The 21,957-nt window shown below is 40.3% G+C and overlaps 1 protein-coding gene across 2 annotated transcripts in view; it reads left to right on the top strand.

Annotated features, from left to right (window-relative positions):
* Positions 1-21,957, top strand: part of SRPX2 (sushi repeat containing protein X-linked 2) — a 35,257-nt gene that overhangs the window by 4,354 nt on the left and 8,946 nt on the right. For both annotated transcript variants that reach the window (XM_081043277.1, XM_081043278.1), the window contains exons 3-4: positions 2,113-2,193; positions 19,895-20,086. In XM_081043277.1, the coding sequence (XP_080899403.1) occupies positions 2,113-2,193; positions 19,895-20,086 (273 nt within the window). The remainder of the gene's footprint in view (positions 1-2,112; positions 2,194-19,894; positions 20,087-21,957) is intronic.

The following is a 21,957-nucleotide window of genomic DNA, read 5'->3' as shown; positions in this document are numbered from 1 at the left end:
AGTAGTAAGGTGGCATCAACCCATTCCCGTCACAAAGGAAACTTGGCACTGGTGCAGCTACCTCTGCACCCTGGTGGAGGCTGTAATTATCTGGCTGAGTCTTCCCCTCAGTTTTCCCACATCCCCTGTCATTCTGGAATGATGTACAATGCTTGGTGGCCTTCGATCCCACACACACAGAGTAAAAAAGCTGGATTGCAAAAAATATTTTGGATTTTTATCCCTGCTAGACATTGTCCAAAGCTCCCCCCCACTGCTATCTTTAGTGGAGTGTCTGAGTTTGGTATCTAGGGGGTCAAACAGCCCGGGGCTTCTTACTAGCCAGGAGACTTGAGCTACTCCTTTCACTCCTCTGAGCCTGTTTTCTCCTCTGTACATTAGAGAGCAATAAGGGCGTCGACCTCACTGAGGTGTTAGGATGACATAATGAGATAACACATGTAATGGGCTGAACACAGAGCACATGCTGAGTGATGTTAGCAGTCATGGTTGTTGTTGTTGTTGTTGTTGTTGTTGTTGTTGTTTTCTAGCCATAGACCTCTGACACTCCTGTTTGCTCTTCTGGTAAACAGAGGCTTTCTCCCTGCTGGCCATTCTTCACAAGCGAGCCCTGGAACAAGAGTTCAAGGATTGAACCCTTTAGGGAATCACACACATCTGGCCTCCTGTTTACAGGAGCTGTAAGGCTTTGAGGCTAATACTAAACTGAAACAGCTGACAAGAATTCTGCCCTCCATAAGTAAACCTCCCATGTGGGAAAAACAGCAAGCCTGAGGAGAAGTAAAGGGAAGCCAGGAGAAGAACTGAAATGGGAAAACAGAAGAAAAATCAAGAGAAAGAGAAAAAATGAACTCTTTCCTCTGGAATGAGGGCAAACCAATAAGGACATGATTTCATAAGACAAACTTTCAATTTGATTCTTTCCCTTGTTCATCAAGTTGGACCGGTTTCCCAACATCCCCCCCACCCCATCCTCGGTCTGTGGGGAATGGAGGCGCTTCATCATCTAGCCCTCTACTCCACCCTTTAGTGCAGGGGGCCCTGTGCCTCTTCCCAGAGAGAAGGCGGCAGGGGCACTTGTGGTCTGAGTATTTACACAGGCTGAAGGGCTCTAGCACTAAAACCCAGCCTTGTCCTGGAAGCACTCTTTCCTGGAAGTGAGGAATTTTCTTCTGACTCCAGCACGGCTGGCTGCTCTATTCCTGTGCATGCATTAGGGCTCAGGGAGGCTAGAAGGAGGGCTTCCTGAAACTTTGCTCTGGTAAGAACCAAGTTTTATTCCAATTAGCTTGTGTTCATGACTGATTTCCTGCCGTCTGGTGGAACACACTATTTAGTCTCCCAGACAGCCGCAGACCTGACTGCACCAGAGACTGGGCCACTTAATGGAATGGGGGAATGTTCTCCAGCTCAGCAGCTCTCTGCTAAAGCTCTTGCTGATTAGAGGAATCGGAAATTTCTCCAAAGGACTCTGCCTGCTTTTTCTACTAAACTAGGGCAAGCAGCTCAGGCCTGAAACTAATTCTCATTTCCTCTTGCCTTTTGAGCCCTCCCTCTTTGCCTTGGCATGCCACCCCTAGCAATGGCAACTGGGTGGCAAAAGGCTGGTGCCCTGCGGGCTAGTGGGAGCTTGAGGAATCCTTTCCCTCTGAGGACTGTGAGCAGACCCGTCACTAGTGGGAAGACCCTTACTCAGACTATATTTTTCCTCCTACCTCGGACAGTAGTCCATCCTCAGACCTTGGTCATTAATGGCTTTTCCAAGATTCATGTGTTACATCATGGAAATGAGTGATTTATAGTCCAGATTGGCATGATTGATGAATGGTCAAGAAGTTTGATGTTTTTCCTTTTGAATGGAGGCTTCTAGTGCTACCAATGAACAACAGCCCCGCCATGATCTCCTCCTTTATGTACCTGAGGTGTTGAGGTTTGCCCACAGTAGTTCTGCTGCTTTACAAGGCAGAATTTTCCCCACTAAGTATCCACTTGGCTCGCTACCCATGGACTGCCATGTCCTCAGGAAGGGACCAAGTTGTATAGGGGGAAAGGTTGGGAAGGACTTGAGTAAGAAGTCACTATATCATCTTGAAATTGTCTTCTTCATTCTAGGTTCAGGCTACTACCCAGATGAAAGCTACAATGAAATACATGCTGATGAAGTTCCACAGGCCCCTGCCCTGGACTACAGAGGTAATCCTCACTGCTTCTCAGGTTCAGGAAGTGTCTTTTCCAGCCTAAGACCTAGGCCCTCCCTGAAGCATCCTCATAGCTCATGTGTGGCAAAACTGAAGCTCAGGGGTTAAAGCAGCCGTGATTTCCAATCTATGATTTGCAATCATGACCTTGGTTACTGACTTGCTATGTGACCTCACCTCTCTAGCACTAAGATTGCCTGTCTATTATTAATCATTAACTATTGACTGAGTACCTAATGCAAGCCTAATCCTGTGCAAGGTAATCCTGTGGATGATACAAAATCTAAGATAGGGTTTTGTCCCCTTCAAGGAGCTTAGATTCTGCTCAGAAAGGGATGAGTGAGGGGGCACTGAAATTAGTCCATGTAGGGCGAGTAAGTATGAAACTATTCGGTAGCAGTAAATGCGATAGGAGTTAAGAAAAAGAAGTCAGGGAAGGGGTCATGAAAGATGACATTTAGACTAGGTCTTGAATGATGGGTGGATTTTCAGAGCTGGAAAGGGGAGGGGAGAGCATTTAGCAAGGCAGATGGTCACAGATATAGAGGTAAGAACAAACCTGTTAGAGAAAGGAGCTAGAAAGAAACCAGCCTGACTGCAGGAGATGGGATGTGAAGGCAGTGGTAGAAAATAAAGTTGAATATAAAGAGTGAGACCAAATTAGGAAAGGCTCCATGATCTAGGAACTCTTCTAAGGAGGGATAAGAGGACTACCTTGCTATTCCTGCACTAGAAGGAAAGTTAGACCAGGTGATATCTAATATCCCCTCTATTTCTAAGATTCTTTGTTCTGTGCTTTCAAGCTATGCAGAAGAGTTTAGCTGTTGTACTATGAGTTGTAAGGAGCCATCATATATTTTTGCCCAGGGGAGTGACACGGTAAATGGTAATTTCAGAATATTAACCTCATTATTGTGTACAGAAAGTAGGGATTCAGGAGGGGTAGAGCCTGGGTCAGGGAGACTTTCCAGGAATCAGTAACAGTAATGTTGGTTAGAGATGATTGAGGGTGGTAGCAAAGAAATGTAGACTAAAGATGAACCCCTGAGATGTTTCAAAGAAAGGGATGACAAGACTTGGTATAGATTTGATGTACCAGAGGCTAAGAAACAAAAGGACATCTGAAAGCATCGAGTCAGAATACCTGGGAGAACTATAGGTCAGAAAGACAACGTTAGAAAAGAAAATTGGTTTGGTGAAGATGCCCTGTAGGCAGTGGGAAATGGAAAGTTGGAACTTTATGAGTCATCAGCTTAGATGGATGAGCTGTCTGAGGGAGCAGAGGGCCAAGGTCAGAGCTTCAGAAGACATCTACATGTGATTAGGAGAAGAGGAGCCAACAAGGAGAAAAGAGATAGTTAGTGGTCAGCCATATGTAGGAGGAGATCAGGGTATGATCTATTAAATTACAGAAGCCATGGGAGAAGAGAGTTTTAAAGAAAGGGAAAGGATAAGGAATCGATGGGTCAAATATTGCAGAGACAAATTAAGCATATTGCAAATGTATTTGGAAAGAAGGTAAATGGTAATCTTTAAAAAAATAGGTTCAATAGAGATACAATCAGAGCTTTGTGCTCCTCTGTGCTCCTTTCTTGCTACCTTCTGCCTATCTTCTTCTCACTGCCTAATGTCCACATCTCTGCCTTTCTGTCTCAGCACCCACTAATTCCTAAACTCCCTACAGTCTATTTCTTACTCACATACAAATCTCCATGCTGAAACAACATACCTTGAAGATCACAATTCACTCCCAAAGCCCAAATCTTATAGCCCTTTCTTGAACATCAATCTCCCCAGTCACTCAGCAGCAGTGAGCCATCCCTCTTTTCTCAACCCCCTTCCTTGGGTTCCATGACATTTTACTATTCTGGTCATAGCTGAAGCCAAGAAAGAAGATGGGCTCTCTAGTGGTGACAAGAGAGAGAATGAAGCATGGATCTGAACTTTGGGTGACACTGATCTGTCTCCAGAGCTCCTGGACTACATCTCCAATTGCTGCTGGGCACTTCCACTTGGAGATATCTAAAACTAAATACTTTCATCTTCCATGAAAAAGGAACCAGCTTACCTTCCTACTTTTCTCTTAAAAATACCTCAATGGCAGCTTTAATACCCCCATCACCTCTAATAGCCCCCTTTTCCTCATCACCTCTCACCAGTCACTCATCAAGAATTGTCATTTCTTGATTAATCCATGGGATTAAAACTTTTGTTACATCACAAATAGATAATGGCAATTGCCTCCTAACTGGATTCTCTGGTTCATGTTTCTCCTTTTTTCAAACCTAGTATGCCACTGTGACCATTTCTAACAAAATTTGGCCTCAGTCTAACTGGATAGCCTGACAACTCATTACCCCTTCTTCCGACATGAAATCTATACTTCAGTCAGCATAGTAGAACTCTGCTCTGTCCCCTGACTTCTTTAGGCCACATCGAGCTTTTCTTCATCCATTCATTCTTTTCACTTTTATTTATTTATTTATTTATTTATTTATTTATTTATTTATTTATTTACTTTTGATTCCATAACGATATATTTAATTATAATTGACATTCAGTATTATTTCATATTAGTTTCAGGTGTACAGTGTAGTGGTTAGGCATTTATGTGATTTATGAAGTCATCCCCCCATAAGTCTAGTACTCATCTGACATTACACATAATTTTTAGAATATTATTGACTATATTTTCCATACTGTATTTCACATCCTCATGACTATTTTGTAACTACCAATTTGTACTTACTAATCCCTTCAGCTTTCTCACCCATTTCCCCAACAGCCCTCCCTTCTAGTAACCATCAGTTTGTTCTCTGTATCCATGAGTCTATTTCTGCTTTGTTTGCTCATTTATTGTTCTTTAGATTTCACATGTAAGTGAGAGCATATGGCACTTGTCTTTCTCAGTCTGACTTATTTCACTTAGCATAATATCCTCTATGTCCATCCATGTAGTTGTAAACAGTAAGATTTTATTCTTTATCATGGCAGAATAATACTCCATTTTATATATGTACCACCATTTCTTTGTCAAATTATTTATTGATGAGCATTTTGTTTCCATATCTTGGCAATTGTGAATAATGCTGCAGTAAACATAGGGGTGTATATATCTTTTCAAATTAGTGTTTTGGATTTCTTTGGATAAATACCCAAGAGTGGAATTACTGGGTCATAAGGTAGTTCTATTTTTATATTTTTGAGGAAACTCCATATTGTTTTCCACAGTGGCTACACCCATTTGCAATCCCAACAACAGTGCACAATGATGACCTTTTCTGTACATCCTCACCAGCATTTGTGGTTTGTTGATTTAATGATAATGGCCATTTGGACAGGTCTGAGGTGATATCTCATTGTCGTTTTTGTTTGCATTTCTCTGATGATTAGTAACATTGAGCATTTTTTTCATATGTCTATTGGCCATCTGAAAGTCCTCTCTGGAGAAATGTCTATTCAGGCCCTCCGCCCATTCTTTAATTGGATTGTTTGGTTGATGGTGTTGAGTAATATTATATATATATATATATATATATATATATATACATATATATATATATATATACACACACACACACATATATATACATATATATACATACACATATATACATACATATATATACATACATATATACATACATATATATGTGTATATATATATATATACATACATATATATGTATGTATATATATATTCCTTATCAGATGCAGCATAGGCAGATATCTTCTTCCATTCAGGAGGACGTCTTTTTGTTTTGTTGATGGTTTCCTTTGCTGTGCAAAAAAAATTTTAGTTTGATGTAGTCCATTTGTTTATTTTTTCTTTTGTTTCCCTCTCCTGAGGAGATATATCAGTGAAAATATTACTAAGGGTAAGAGTTTACTTCCTATATTTCTTCTAGGAGTTTTAAGGGTTTCAGGTTATTACATTTAAGTCTTTAATCCATTTTGAGTTTTTTCTTGTATATAGAGTAAGAAGGTGGTCCAGTTTCACTTTTATGGCAGTATCTGTCCAGTTTTCCCAGCACAATTTATTGAATAGACTGCCTTTACCCCAAGGTATATTCTTTACTCCTTTGTCATAGATTAAATGGTCATATAGGCATGGATTTATTTCTGGGCTCTCTATTCTGTTCCATTGATCTAAGTGTCTGCTTTTATGTCAATACCATGCTGTTGTGATTACTATGGCATTGTGATATAATTTGATATCAGGTAGTATGAGACCTCCAGCTTTGTTCTTCTTTCTCAGGATTGCCATGGCTATTTGGGGTCTTTTATTGTTCCATATAAATTTTAGGATTATTTGTTCTAGTTCTGTGGAAAATACCATTGGTATTTTGATAGGGGTTGTGTTAAATCTACGAGGTGTGATAAAAAGATACCACCGTACGTTTTGTTTAAATAAAAACAATTATTACAGTAAAAGACACCTTGCCATTAATCCCCCTCAAATTATTCCCCCTTGCTTTGAACACACTTTTTCCATTGTTCTTGCCACTTTTGTTGTTGTTGTTCTTGCCACTTTTTGAAGCAGTCTGGGAAGTTCTCTTTTGTGAGTGTCTTTACTTCATCCTCCATCATGACAATGCTCCATGTAACACATTGCTTCTGGTATGGCAATTTCTGTCAAATTAAAACATTACAGTGTGTCCTCATCCACCTTATTCACTGGATCTGGCACCATGCGACTTCTGGCTCTTCCCCAAAGTCAAAATGACCATGAAATGAAAACGTTTTGAATCGATTCAGGACATCGAGGCAGCCATGACAGCACAACTAAAGACACTCACAAAAGAGGACTTCCAGAACTGCTTCAGAAAGTAGAAAGAACAGTGGCATAATTGTATTCAAAATGACGGGGGATATTTTGAGGGGGATTAATGGCAATGTGTCTTTTACTGTAATAATTTTTTTTTTTTATTTAAACTTTCACCACAGTTTCTGATCACACATTGTATATATTGTTTGGGGTAGTATGGACATTTTAACTATATTAATTCTTCCTATCCATGAGCATGGTAGTATGGACATTTTAACTATATTAATTCTTCCTATCCATGAGCATGGTATATGTTTTCATTTATTTGCAGCTTCTTTAACTTCTCTCTTCAATGTCTTATAATTTTCGGAGTACAGATCTTTTACTTCCTTGGTTGAATTCATTGCTAGTTTTTTTTTTTTTTTATGCAGTTGTAAATGAGAGTTTTCTTGATTTTTGTTTCTGATTGTTCGTTATTGGTATATAAAAATGCAACTGATTTCTGAATATTAATTTTGTATCTTGCTACTTTACTAAATTCATTTATCAGTTCTAATAGTTTTTCGGTGGAGTCTTTGGTGTTCTCTATATATAGTACCATGTCATCTACAAATAATGACAATTTTACTTCCTCCTTTCTGACTTGGATGCATTTTATTTCTCTTTCTTGTCTGCTTGCTGTGGCTAGTACTTCAAGTAGTACGTTGAACAAAAATGATAAAAGTGGACGTCTTTGTCTTGTTCCTGATCGTAAGGGGAATGCTTTTAGCTTTTCCCCATTGAGTATGATATTACCTGTGAGTTTGTCACATATGGCCTTTATTATGTTGAGATATGTTCCTTCTCTTCCCACTTTTCTGAGAGTTTTTAACATAAATGGATGCCGATTTTGTCAAAGCTTTTTCTGCATCTATTGACATAACCATATGAATATTATTTTTTATTTTGTTTATGTGGTATATCATGTTAATTGGTTTGTGGATTTTGAATCAACCTTGCATAGCAGGAATGAATCCCACTTCATCCTGGTGTATCATCTTTTTAATGTATTGCTGAATTCAGTTTGCTAATATTTTTTGAGGATTTTGCATCTACATTCATTAGGGATATCACCTTTTAGTTTTCTTTGTAAGGTCCGCCTGGTTTGGGAATCAGGGTAGTTGTAGCCTTTTAAAGTAAATTTGGGAGGCTTGCCTCCTCTTGTATTTTTTGGAATAGTTTGAGAAGAATAGTTGTTAATTCTTTTTTGAATGTTTAGTAAAAGACACCTGTGAAGCCATCTGGTTCAGGACTTTTGTTTGTTAAGAGCTTGTTGATTACTGATTGAATTTCATTAGTAGTAATAATTGGTCGGTTCAGATTCTCTGTTTCTTCTTGATTTGGCCTTGGAAGATTGTATGCTCCTAGGAATTAATCCATTTCTTCCATATTGTCCAATTTGTTGGTGTATAATTGCTTGTAGTATTTTCTGAAAATATTTTGTATTTCTATGGTGTCTGTTGTCATTTTTTTGTCGTTCGTTTCTGATTTTATTTATTTGGGTCCTCTCTCATTTTTCTTGATGAGTATGGTTTTTTATCAATTTTGTTTATCTTTTCAAAAAACAAGCTGTTTGTTTCATTGATCTCTTGTATTGTTTTTGTTTTTTGTTTGTTTGTTTTTTGTTTTGTTTTGTTTTTGCCTCTATTTCATTTGTTTCTGCTACAATTTTTATTATTTTCATCCTCATACTCACTTTGGGCTTTGTTTGCTGTTCTTTTTCCAGTACCCTTAGGTGTGACGTTAGACTGTTTATTTGAGGTTTTTCTTGTTTCTTTAGGTAAGCTGCATTGGTATGAATTTCCCACTTAGGACTGCTTTTGCTGTGTCCCATAGGTTTGAGGTCATTGCATTTTTATTTTTGTTTGTCTCAAGGTATCGTTTGACTTCTTCCTTGATGTCTTTGTTGACCCATTCATTATTTAGTAGCATGTTATTTACCCTGCATGTGTTTTTCCAGTTTTTTTCTTGTAATTGATTTCTAGTTTCATACCATTGTGGTCAGAGAAGACACTTGATATGATTTCATTCTTCTCAAATTTATTGAGACTCGTTTTGTGGCCTAACATGTGGTCTATCTTAGAAAATGTTCCTTGTACACTTGAAAAGAATAAGGGGGGTAGGGGGAGGGAGATGAGGGTAAGGGGGATCAAATACATGGTGATGGAAGGAGAACTGGCTCTGGGTGGTGAACACACAGTGGGATTTATAGATGATGTAATACAGAATTGTACACCTGAAATTATGTAATTTCATTAACAATTGTCACCCCAATAAATAAATAATTTTTTTTTAAAAAGAAAAGAATGTATATTCTGCTGCTTTGGGGTGAAATGCTCTAAAAAATCAATTAAATACATAGGGTCTAGTGAGTCATTTAAGACCACTGTTTCAGTATTGATTTTCTGTCTGGAAGATCTGTCTATTGGTGTCAGTGGGGTGTTAAAGTCCCCTAGTATTTAGTATTTTATTATCCATATTTTTTATCTTCTCTGTTTTCTTGCTCTTGTTCTTGTTCTTATTCTCGTTCTCGTTCTCCTTCTCCTTCTTCTTTTCCTTACCCTTCTCCTTCTCCTTCTCCTTCTTCAAGAAGTCCCGCTAATGTTTCTTGTAATACTGGCTTGGTGGTAATGAATTCCTTTAGCTTTTTCTTGTCTGGAAGCTGTTTATTTCTCCTTCAATTTTAAATGATAGTCTTGCTGGGTAGAGTAGTCTTGATTGTAGGCCCTTGTTTTTCATCACTTTGAATATTTCCTGCCACTCCCTTCTGGCCTGCAAACTTTCTGTTGAGAAATCTGCTGACAATCTTATGGAAGCTCCCTCGTAAGTAACTAGTTGTCTTTCTCTTGCTGCTTTTAGGATTCTCTCCTTGTTTTAACCTTTGCCATTTTAATTATAATGTGTTTTGTTGTGGGCCTATTTGGGTTCATCTTGTTTGGGATTCTCTGTACTTCCTGGGCTTATATGTCTATAGCCTTTGCCAGGTTAGGAAAGTTTTCTGTCATTATTTGTTCAAATAGGTTCTCTATGCCTTGCTCCCTCTCTTCTCCTTCTGGTAGTCCAATGATACGAATGTTGTTACATTAAATATTGTCCCAAAGGTCCCTTAATCTAGCTTTCTTTTTCTAAATTCTTTTTTCTTTTTGTTGTTTTGATTGGGTATTTCCTGCTACTTTGTCTTTTAAATTGCTGATTCGATCCTGTGCTTTATCTAATCTGCTGTTGATTTCTTCTAGTGTATTCTTTCTTTTTTCAAACTTTTTTTTTTTGAATACTGGGGAACAGTATGTTTCTCCAGGCCTGTCAGCTCCAAATCATTGTCCTTCAATCTAGTTATGGAGGGCACAGCTCAGCCCCAAGTCCAGTTGCCATTTTCAATCTTAGTTGCAGGAGGCACAGCCCACCGTCACATGTGGGAATTGAACCAGCAACCCTGTTGTTCAGAGCTCGTGCTCTAACCAACTGAGCCATCTGGCTGCCCTCTGTCTGTTTTATGGTTTCTATGTCCTTTTTTGTTGAAGTTCTTACTGTCTCTTTGTTGATAAGTTCCTTAAGCATTCCTATAACCAGTGTTTTAAACTCCATCTCTGGTAGCTTGGTTGCCTCTATTTCATTTAGTTCTTTTGCTGGAGTTCTCTTCTGTTCTTTTATATGGGACATGGTTCTTTGTTTCCTCATTCTGCCTGCCTCTCTGTGTTTGCTTCTGTATATTAGTTAGATCTCTTATGTCTTTCAGTCTTTGCTGGGTGGCCTTATGTAATATGTGTCCTGTGTGGTCCAGTGGTGCAGTCTCCCTGATCATCTATGCGTGTGTTTCAGAAGTGTCCCTTGTGTGTGTTGTGTGTATTCTACTGTTGTAGTTGAGCCTTGATTGCTTTTGGCGTATCAGTGGGTGGGATTGACTCTCAGCTGACTGGCTGTGAGGTTTGGCTATGCCCACAGTCTATGAGCCGTTGTGTGGGGGCCTGACCCCTCAGAGGGGGATTTATCCCATTGTGCTCTTGTGCCTGTTGAGAACACCCTTTGGGTGTACCGCTTGTGGGACTATTTGAGTGGTCCTCTGATGTGGTCTGAACTGGCCTCTGGGTTTGTTGTTTCTGGTGTCTCTTGGGAGGAGCTCCTGTGAGGCAAATTTCAGCCTCGCTGTGACCGGCCTGGGGCTACCTGATAGAAGCCACAAATCTATATGTGGTTGGTTGCTGCCTGTGCTGGACCTGGAGGTGTGTGTGGGTGGCCTCGCTGTGAACCAAGGCTGACTGCCACGTGTATTGGGCCTAGGGCAGCTTAGCAAAAACTCCAGGGCCCCCCTAGTCCTGTTGCCACCTGCCAGATGCCCATAAGACTCAGCCATTGAAAGAGCCTCATTAGGTGTGTGGACTGGGTTAGTTGACCTGGTGTTGAGAGTGCCCCCAGTGCTGTAGCACTAGCTGGGCTGTGTGGGGTCCCAGAGAGTTATGGGGTGCGGACAGCGGACAAAGTTAATGCAGATTCAGTTCTTACACCAGTTCTGGACCTGTGACCACTTCGCAAAATGACCTGAGAACACCACAGCCAGACACTGCTTGCCTTAGGCCCGCAGATCCCTGAGATCCACCCAAGAGAGGCTGCAGTACAAGTTGTGGCTGACTGCCCACCACCGAAAGTTCCCCAGGCTGCTGAGGGCTGTCTGCTCTGTAAAAAACTTCCACAGCTTGTAGGTTGGGGCCATCTGCCCAGGAGCCAAGAGTGCCTCCATCAATGCAGCACTAGCTGGGTGGCAGGGACCCGGGACTTTACCAAAGTGGTGCACATGCACGGATTTTGCAATATTAGTGCAGTCTCAGATTTGGTCCTTTGGGAGAGGGTTCAACATAGGAAAGATGGTGCCCTCCTGTTGGCTACACATGAGATGGTCTCCACACAAGGACAATGGCGGCTCTCCCTCCAGTGCTTGCTCTGAAGCCACACAGCTCAATCTTTCTCCATAATTCTCTGGCACCCGTCAAGTTGCCATCCCTCCACTGGAGCCCAGGTGAGTATTTGCAAGTGAGTGAGACTGTGTGAGGGTCCTTTAAGAGGACATCTGGGTTTCGAGCTATCTTCCTCTTCACTGGGATGGACAAACAGAGTCCTAGCTGATTTTCAGTGCCAGATATTGTCGGGACTGGACCCCTGGGCTGGGGAGATCAGTGTGGGCCTGAGACCCCTCCCTCTTCAGGGGGTAACTCTCCCACTGATGTGTCCCTCCAAGTGTTCAACCACTATCTGTGGGTTTGGGGTCAGCCCGTTTCATTTCTCTGCCCCTCCTACCAGTCGCAATGTGGCCTCTTCTTTATGTCCTTAGTTATAGGGGTTCTGTTCATCTAGTCTTCAGATGATTCTTGAGGTTGATTGTTTTTATAACTTAGTTGTAATTTTAATGTGATCCTGGGAGGCTGCAGGCATAGTGTTTACATATTCCAACATCTTGGACTTTCTCATTCATTCTTGTATTCACTTATTCAATGAAAATTTGTTGAGTACCTACTATGTATCTCTTCTGATATAAATGTTTATTTTCTGGACCACTCACTTGGCATTCATTATGTACTGCCTCTTTGGTTTATTTTTTATTACTCTCAACAAAATAGTTACCTATTTAACAAAAAGAGTCACATAAGACACCCCCTCAGAGCTATGTAAAAGTAGATGCTCAAAAAATGTTTACTGGCGAGTTGGCATCCTGGGAGCAGAAGTCAGATTGTAGGACACTGTAAATGGGAGTAGATAGGAAAAAGTAAAAGATGCAGAAGGCACTTTCAAGAGGTCTAGCAATCCTATGATTGATGTAAACTTACCTCATTGATTATTTTTAAATCTGTATAAAGCCCTTTAGAAAAATACAAGCTACGTGGAAGCCTGTGTCCTTGAGGTCAAGTGTCCCCTGGCTCTCTTTGGGACTTAGTCTCAGGGCATAAAACTAATTGAATGAGGTTATCAATGTAGGAGGTAGGTGGCCAGGAAAATACAACCTGAGATCCCAGCCTCCCTTGTAAAATCTTTGGGACCTCATAATCTCAGCTCCACAGCTGTAGTGGTGCCTAAGAGACTTTCTGTAATTTGGGGATGGTGTCTTCAGAAGGCAGCAGTGTGCTATTGCTTGAAGCAGGATAAGCCAGTGACTCAAACCCAGACAGTGATTTAGGGAATATCATTCCCAGGGCTAGATAAAGTTTACATACACAGTTTCATTTGATTCTCATAACAGCCCTATGAAACTGATTTATTTTTCCCATTTTACAGATCAGGAAAGTAAGCTCAGGGAAGTTAAATTTAGAGAGTCACAGAGCTCAGAGGTGGTAGAGCAGAAATTTAAATCCAGGTCTGTCTAACTCCAAAGCCTTGCTCATTCCCCTCTAATACAGTCAATAATATTGACTGTGGTATGCTATCAGATGGTTCCTGAGCTTATGGTAATCACTTCTTTAGGTGTATAAATACTGAATAACTATGGTGTACCCCTGAAACTAATATAATGTTGTATGTTAGCTATATTTTAATAAAAATCTTTAAAAAATATAACCCATTGTTTTTATTTAAAAAAAGAGATTTTAAAAAAGAAGAGTTAACCAGTAAAAATCAGATCATTATTTTAGAGCAAACTACTGGTGTAGTTCGGTGCCACTTTCATTAATCTCGAACTTTCTTTCATTCCTTTATTCTGACTCCTAGTTTGGAGTCAGAAATCCTTCTCTGAGTTCTGCCATTGGTCCTCTGGGCTGCCGCTTTCCCTGAAAATTGCTTCAGCCTTGGGCAAGCTGGTAACTCTGCCTGGGTTATCTGAAGATAACCACAGAGAAGGCCCTTTCAACCCTGTTGTCAGCATTTCATTTTCTTTATAATCCTTGAAAAGAGACAGGTAAATAGCTGCACAGAGCACAGGCCATTGGCCTGAGTTCAAGTCCCAGCTCCTCCACCTTGCAGCTCTTTGATCCTGAACAAACACCTATTATGTGCCAGTCAGTGTGCTATGTATTTTATAAATGTTATTTCATTTAAACAAATTCCATGCTTGTAGTGATATAAGATCTCTAAAATGCATTAGGTTTATTTAAAAAAAAACATTGGTGGGAACAGTGGGCATAATATGCTACTGTATGTATTAAAAGAAGGGAAAAATAGACTCTATAGCAATTTGCTTTATATGCATAAAGAAATTGTTAACAGTGGTTTTTTTATGGGTGGACTAAGTGACAGTAGGTGTGAAAACAGGGGTTGGAGGGAGACTTTACTGGTAACTTCTTATATTTTTTGAATTTTGAACCATATTACCTATTGAAAAATGTAAATGTATATGCCAAAATAGCAGCCTAACATTCTGCAGTGGCAGATATTGTGATTAGAAAAAAATATGGGTTTTAGAGCCAGACAAAGCTTGGATTCAAATCCCAGCTCTGCCCGTTACTTGCTGAGGGACCCTGGGTAAGTTACTTCCTCATCTGCAAGATAGGGATAAATGCCTCCCTACCTCACAGAGCTGTTGGGAGAACTATAGATGATGTATATGAAAATGAAAATATAAAACCTGGTGCTTAGCACACAATAGCTACTCAGTAATGATGAATACATCATTACTGCCAGAAATTTTTACCATGAAGTGTTTAGCCACATTCTTAGTTTCAGTTTCCCACCAGCATGCTTTGGGTACAGTTGTTCAACCAATTATGAATCTCCATAACTGTACTGTCATTTCTCCTGTATTTCTGCATCTGACACACATCAATTGCATGAAGGCATTGTCATATGCCCTATTTATTTCCGCATAGTGTACCCACCATTTCCCCTGTTCTACCAGTCTGGTGACTGTACCCAAGAAAGAAATGAAGTCAGTCTTGAATGACTTGTTTGTTCTTGAGGACATGTGGAGATCAGCACTTCTCTTTATAAGTGCTTATAAGCCTGCATTTAAATATTCTAGAACACTATGCTATCAGTGCTGTCAATCTTGCCAGGCTATACTCATAGTTCCCAGAGGCTGCCTTCTTCCTTCTGGGGATCTATTGTACAGCATGGTGACGATAGTTAATAATACTGTACTGTATACTTGAAATTTGCTAAGAGTAAGTTGTTAAGTGTTCTAACTACAAACGAAGGTGACTTATGTAGGTGATGGATGTGTTCATTAACTTGTTTGTGGCAATCATTTATATATACACTATATTTCCCCGAAAATAAGACCAGGTGTTATATTAATTTTTGCTCCAAAAGATGCATTTAGGGCTTATTTTCGGGAGATGTCTTATTTTTTTCATGTACAACAATCTACATTTATTCACGTACAGCAATCTACATTTATTCATTTATTCATGTACAAAAATCTACATTTATTCAAAAACAGCCATGTCATCTTCTTCTGGAACATTGTCATAACTCTCCAAACCCCAAATTCTGGCTCGAATTTCTGGCGATTCCATTTCCTGTGGAACCATTGACCCCAATCTCTCATGTCCAGCAATTGAGCTCTCCTTAAATGAGCCCTTCTTGTCCATGTAGCCTGCTCATAGTGCATTGGCAACACAGCTGTCAGTGATTTTATCCCACGAATTCTTCACCCAAGTCATGACCTCTTGCAGGCTAGGCTTTACAAAGTTTCCACAATGATTTATCTCCATTCTATTTTCAGTGTAGTCATTGATTTCCATGCGCAAATGGTCCTTGAATGGCTTGTTTATTGCAATATCAAGAGACTGGAGATAGGCAGTCATTCCTGTGGGAATCATTATTTGACCTATTCTTCTCTCTGCAAGGAAGTTCTTCATGTCTTTCGCGTGGTGAGTGCTGGCTGAATCCCAGACTAGCAGACCTCTTTGGCCACCTCGCAAAACAAGTGGCAGCATTAAATTGACCCACTTCCTTATAACTGCTTGTGTGCACCAGGCTTTTTTGGTTTCAAGAACACAAATGCCTGAAACACGTTCAACCTTATCTTTCTTGCCCTTAGTGATGATTAGAGATAGGGCTTCCTTTCCATATAGATGAATTGCCAAAATATAGGTAACACATGCACTTTCGTAACCAGTGGAGAGAATGTAGATTGATGAGGCACCCCTCTGATCAACTGTCATTTGAGATCCTTGGCCCATAAGCGCTGCAGTTTCATCCATAGCAATCACATCGAGAGTTGGGATTTAGAAAAGTTGATGCCGGCAACAAAGGACTTGAATGCAAGTGCACGTTTAATCACTTCAGTACCTTCCAGCTTGAACAGTGTTGTGGATCTGAGAGACAGTTCATATTGCTGAGGGAAGCCATCCAGCCAGTGTTGTGATGCTTTGAATTCTTCTGGGGATATTTCTAACTGTGGTGCTATTGCAAAGGCAAATGCTTGAATATCAGCCCTGCACACAACCAAAGCCTTTGCTCTCTTGTCAGCAATCCATTCGCAGATGATGTCTTCCGGCTCAGGAAATAATGGTTGCTGACCTGATCCACACTTGTGCTTCTTAGCGTTTCCCTCGTCCACCTGTTGACTGAGGTTATCCTACTCTGCTCACCAGTTTCGGACCATTCAGAGATCCAACTTCTTCTCTTTGCAGAAAGCCATAAGATTCTTGCCCTGGGAGTCCTCCACGATTCCTTTCTTGTACTGGACAGAATAGCTCTTTCTTTTTGGACTCATCTTGTCTGGGGGTCAAAATATTATTCTCTTTAAATGTACCATTAAATCGAGTGTTAATTGAAGACTTACGAGACAGGAGTGGCAACAAAAATGATGACAGTTAAGAATGATGGTCCACACAAAAATGACGAAAAATTGCAGGCACCAAAATTCAGAAAATGTTTATTTCACACAAGTGCATTAGTACGTCTGTTACAACACATGATGTATTGAATTATGAAGATTCATATTAGACACAACCACGTCCATTCGTTATCAAGTGTGCACACTATTCATGCATTGTGTCTGTACTCCGATTGGTCATTCAGCAATAAGTCTGGAGTTCATCTATTTATATAGGCGTTTACCTCTCATCCAAAGGCACCCACTTGGGTATTTACAAATACTTAATTATGATTTATATTATCATTTATTTTAAGTATTAATGTCAATAACATTTATTTATATTTAATTATATATTAATATTATTATTTTATAATTCAATACGTTCATCGTGTGTTGCAACGGACATACTAAATGTGTCCGGCCTGGCTGACGATCATAACTGGGGCTTATTTTGGGGGTAGGGCTTATATTACAAGCATGCTGAAAAATCATGTGTATATATTTTCTTTGGCACCCCTGGTATTAAAACATCACATTGTATACCTTAAATATATAGTTTTGTTTGTCAATTATACCTAAATAAATCTGAGGGTGGGAAAGAAAATTGAGATAGTGTTTTCACTCTTTTTCAGCCTCCCAACATGTTTTCTTAATACCAGGATTCCTCTGGGTCAGCAAATTTAAACTTATTTACAGTAGCTAGGCCCTCTCTTGTTGTCTCAGCATTTATCCTGAGATCTATATTTCTCTTTACTGTGCTCACTTATTCTATCCATTCCAATGCGATGTATATCTCCCCTGACAGAATGCGGGAGAGAAATAGGACAGGGGTGATTTTTGAGGTCCCAGCCTCCCATATGAAGTCTTTGTGATATGTGTTGTGACCAGATAATCAACAGCTCTGCAACTGTAGTGCTTAAGAGACTTTATGTAATTTGCAGACGGTGTCTCCAGATGGCAGCCATGTGTCACAGCCAAAGGCTCAAAACTAACGCTGGAAGCCACAAGCGTGTTGTTGCTTGAAGGATAGTTTCCTCACTGTCATCTATCTTCATTCTCCAGGTGCCTTCAAGCAGAGACTCTAGCCTTCCTTTCTTCCTTTAACTCCTGATGTGCTTTTTTCAAAGCACCCTCTTTTTTGTCCCTTAGGATTTGGGAATCCAGTAAGCTTATCTGGGGTTTTAGCCTTCCCGAACCCAGGTTAAGAGAGCTGTGTCATCCTGTGTATGCATCCTTGGCAGGTGGCCCTCGGCCTGTTTATATGTGTTCCTTTAAAATCTGAACCCACTGAAGAGTAGTTTATATTGTGTAGCCAATGGGGCAACTTTATGATGCTTTTATGATTTAATGGCCCTATTGCCTTTTGTGCTTAGTACTGAACTAGGATTGGACTTTCACTCCCAAGCAGCCTTCTTTGATATTGCATTCCCTTCCTCTCTCTAGCTTCCATCTCTGTTATTTTTTTAAAAATTCTTTTAAATTTGCCTACTGTGAAATTCACTCTTTTTGGCATACAGTTCTATGAGTTTTTGCAAATGCATAGTCAGGTAACCACGACTACAGTACCAAACAGTTCCATAAGCTCAAGAACTTGCCCAGGGCTGCTGCTTTAAGGTTATCCGCGCCCTCTACCCCTGATCTCTGGCAACCACTGATCTGTCCCTTTATTTTTGCCGTGTCCAGAATGTCGTATAAGTAAGAGTCCTACAATATGCAGCCTTTTGAGTCTGGCTAGTTTCACTTCACAAACTGCATTGGAGATACATCTATATTGTTGCACATATGAGCACTTCCTTCTTGTGCATGGATAAACCACAGTTAGTTTAACCACTCACCCACAGAAGTACATTTCAGTTGTTTACAGCTTTGGCAATTATAAATAGTGGCATCTTAAACATTTGTATATGGGATTTTGTATGAACACAGGTTTTCATTTCACTTGGGTAAAAACCTAAAGTGGGATGGCAGAGTTGCATGGCAAGTGTATACAGCGGTACCTCAGTTTTCAAACATAATCCATTCTGGAAGACCGTTCGAGTTCTGAAACGTTCGAAAACAGCCGACAGCTAGGCTTCAAGACCTTGCACTCAGCGGAAGCCGTGTGACATGTTTGACTTCCAAGGGGTGTTCAAAAACCGAAGCATTTACTTCTGGGTTTATGGCATTGGTAAAACAAAATGTTCGTCAAGGGAGACATTTGAAAACCAATGTACTACTGTATTCACTTCTATAAGAAGCTACCAAAATATTTTCCAAAGCAGTTGTATCATTTTACAGTTTCCCCAGGTATCCATAAGAACTCCAGTTTCTCTCCACCCTCACCAACACTTGGTATTGTGTTTTGTTTTTGTTTTTAAGTTTAGACATCCTAATGGGTGTATATTTGTATCCTGTGGTTTTAATTTGAATTTCTCTAGTGACTAATGATGCTGAACATCTTTGCAGGTGCTTATTTGCCAACTGTACATCCTCTTCAGTGACATGTCTGTTAATGTATTTTGACCATGTGCTAAGTGGACTGTTTGCCTTTTTACTGTTAGGTGTTGAAAGTTCTTTATATGTACTACACACTAGTCCTTTGTTGGATACGTGGTTTGAAAATATTTTCTCACAGTTGGTAGTTTGTCTTTCATCTATTAACAATGCTTTTCCCAGAACAAAAGTTTTTTAATTTTGACAAGGTTCAATTTATTGATTTTTTTCTTTTATGAATTGTGCTTTTGGTGTCATGTATAAGACCTCTTAGCTCTAGATTCCAGAGATGTTCTCCTATGTTTTTATCCTAGAAGTTTTGTAATTTTATTTTTACATTTAAATCCATGATCCATTTTGAATTAATATCTGTAATCAGGTGTGAGACTTAGGTCGAGGTTTATTTATTTATTTTTTTTATTTGTGTGTGTGTGTGTGTGTGTGTGTGTGTTGTTTTTGCCCATGGAAGTTCAATTGCTCCAGTACCATTTGCTTGAAATGCTATTTTTCCTCCATTGACTTGCTTTTGCCCCTTTGTCAAAAATCATTTCGGCATATTTGTATGGATCTATTTCTTAGCTCTCTCTATTCTTTCATTGATCTATGTGTCCTTTTGCCAATACCACATGATCTTGATTACTATACTTTTAGCTTACTTTTCTTCTATTTCTACAGTCCCCCGATGGTGTTACACATTAAATATCCAGGATGGAGAAGCCACATGCTACTCACCAAGGGGGGGAAATTATCACAGCAGCCTGGGCACTCGCTGTGAGCTCTCCTGTGACCGGGGCTTTCGACTGATTGGACGAAGATCAGTGCAATGCCTGCCAAGCCGCCGTTGGTCTGGAACTGCCTACTGCAGGCGTAAGTGGTGTGTGCAGATGCTGACATGTATATGCAAGAGAAGCCAGCTAGCTAGCCATCCACTGAAGCTATAGGCCTGGAGGTGTTTCTATGCAAATTGAGTTTTTCCATAGGCACCCAACAGGGCCTTTCCCCATCTTAACATTCTAGCTCATTCTCTCTCCCTGAGGTTATTGCCCAAGTAATATGACCATTTAAGTAGCACCCAGCTCTGCTGGCTCAGGGGGCCCCAGACTGCACGTAAGTCTTGGGCCTGGGGCCTGATGTGGACATGGGCTTTCCTCTGGAGCTCTCGAGAATGTGTGGGCTCAGATTCTTTCCCTCCTGTGACAAACTGCTATACTTCCTGGCCTAAGGCCTCAGAAGGCCTTGGCAGTGAAGACATGAGACACCTGCTATTCTTCATTTTCTGTGGAAAGTCAAGAAGAGTCCTTAGGCTAGAATGTGAGGATGCTAATACACATCAGCTCCCACATCCGTATCTCTTCTTCAGGCCCTACAGCCTACTCTTTTTTTAGCAGCTGAGCTTTGTCCGTCCATATGTCTATCGCTGAATGCCATTAGTAGGACACCCATGTGTGCAGGGCCAAGTATTGGTCGCCTCGCCTCAGGAGCTTACTCAATTCCTCAGTTACCCCAAGGCATCTTGTATACTCACAGGATAGAAACGCAAGTGTGTGTATGTGAATGCAGTGTGACCAGACTCAGGGTGCTGAGCACCCAGAGAGAAATTGGGTTGGTCAGAGAGGGTAATGTGGAGGAGAGAAGAAGCTTGATAGCCAGAAAGAAGGAAGCCAGCACACCCCTCTAGGTGACTGTAATTAATGTCTTAGGACTTAGACCCCATTGTTTCCAAAATGCATTTGAATTGGCCTTACAAAATGAAATAATATGTCTATAAATGAACATGAACATAAAACCAGTCAAAAGAATGGAGACGAACATATTTCCAGGTGCCTAGAATGAGTGAATTACTGTATTTCAACACTGGATCCAGCTTTGCCCTTCCTCACAAGAGAAAAAGGGGTAAACACTTTGGATGTATCATTTTCACTGTCAAATAATACTAAGGAAACAAATTTGCCTGAAAAGACAAACCTTTTTTCTTGGCCCTGATTTCAAGGAGGTCATTTTTGCATAAAGGATACTGGAAAACGTAAAAGGCAATAATCTAGTCTAGTTTAACCAAGAAGCAAAATTAACATAGCTTATAGAATCTATATTCGAAGCTCCAATAATGGAACTTATACAGGGTTAGAACTTAGACCACCTAAAGGAATGTATGGCTCACCCACTTCTTGCAAGTATCAGGTATCTCAAACTAGACGTTGGCAAGCACAGGCTCACAATCGACTCATGGTAGCAGTCTCCGCTTCTGGCACAGGTGCTGTCTAAAGCACATGGATTCCTCTTTAATCAAATACCACCAAAGCTGGCCCTCCAAGCACTGGCCTGACTTGTACTCTATCCCTGACAGAGGGGCCAGCCTACTTCCACCTGTAAGTGAGCCTCAGCTGAGGTGTGCTTATGTTAACACCAAAATTATACTCCAAAAAGAGCTTTGAATTTGCTCAAGGCTATCTAGCATTTACGGAACAAGAGATGAAAACTAAAAGCAGCTCAGGCCCTAAATGAGCCCAGAAGTTTATATGTATTGTCTTTTTTAGTCTGCATAACAGTCTATGAAGTAGCCACATTTTAGTGGTAAAAACACTGAGACTCAGAGTAACGAGGTAACTTGCTCAAGTCAGAGAGCTAGTAAGAAGTGGAGCTTGGCTCCAAAGTCAGGCGTGATTCTTAAATCCATGCATTTGGACAAGTAATTTACTTCTTTGAGAAACACGCCCCGCCCCCCAGCACTACTGTATCTT

This window comes from Rhinolophus hipposideros (genome assembly GCF_964194185.1).
Source record: "Rhinolophus hipposideros genome assembly, chromosome: X".
NCBI classification, from domain to species: domain Eukaryota; kingdom Metazoa; phylum Chordata; class Mammalia; order Chiroptera; family Rhinolophidae; genus Rhinolophus; species Rhinolophus hipposideros.
This window is presented reverse-complemented; position numbering and strand designations above follow the sequence as displayed.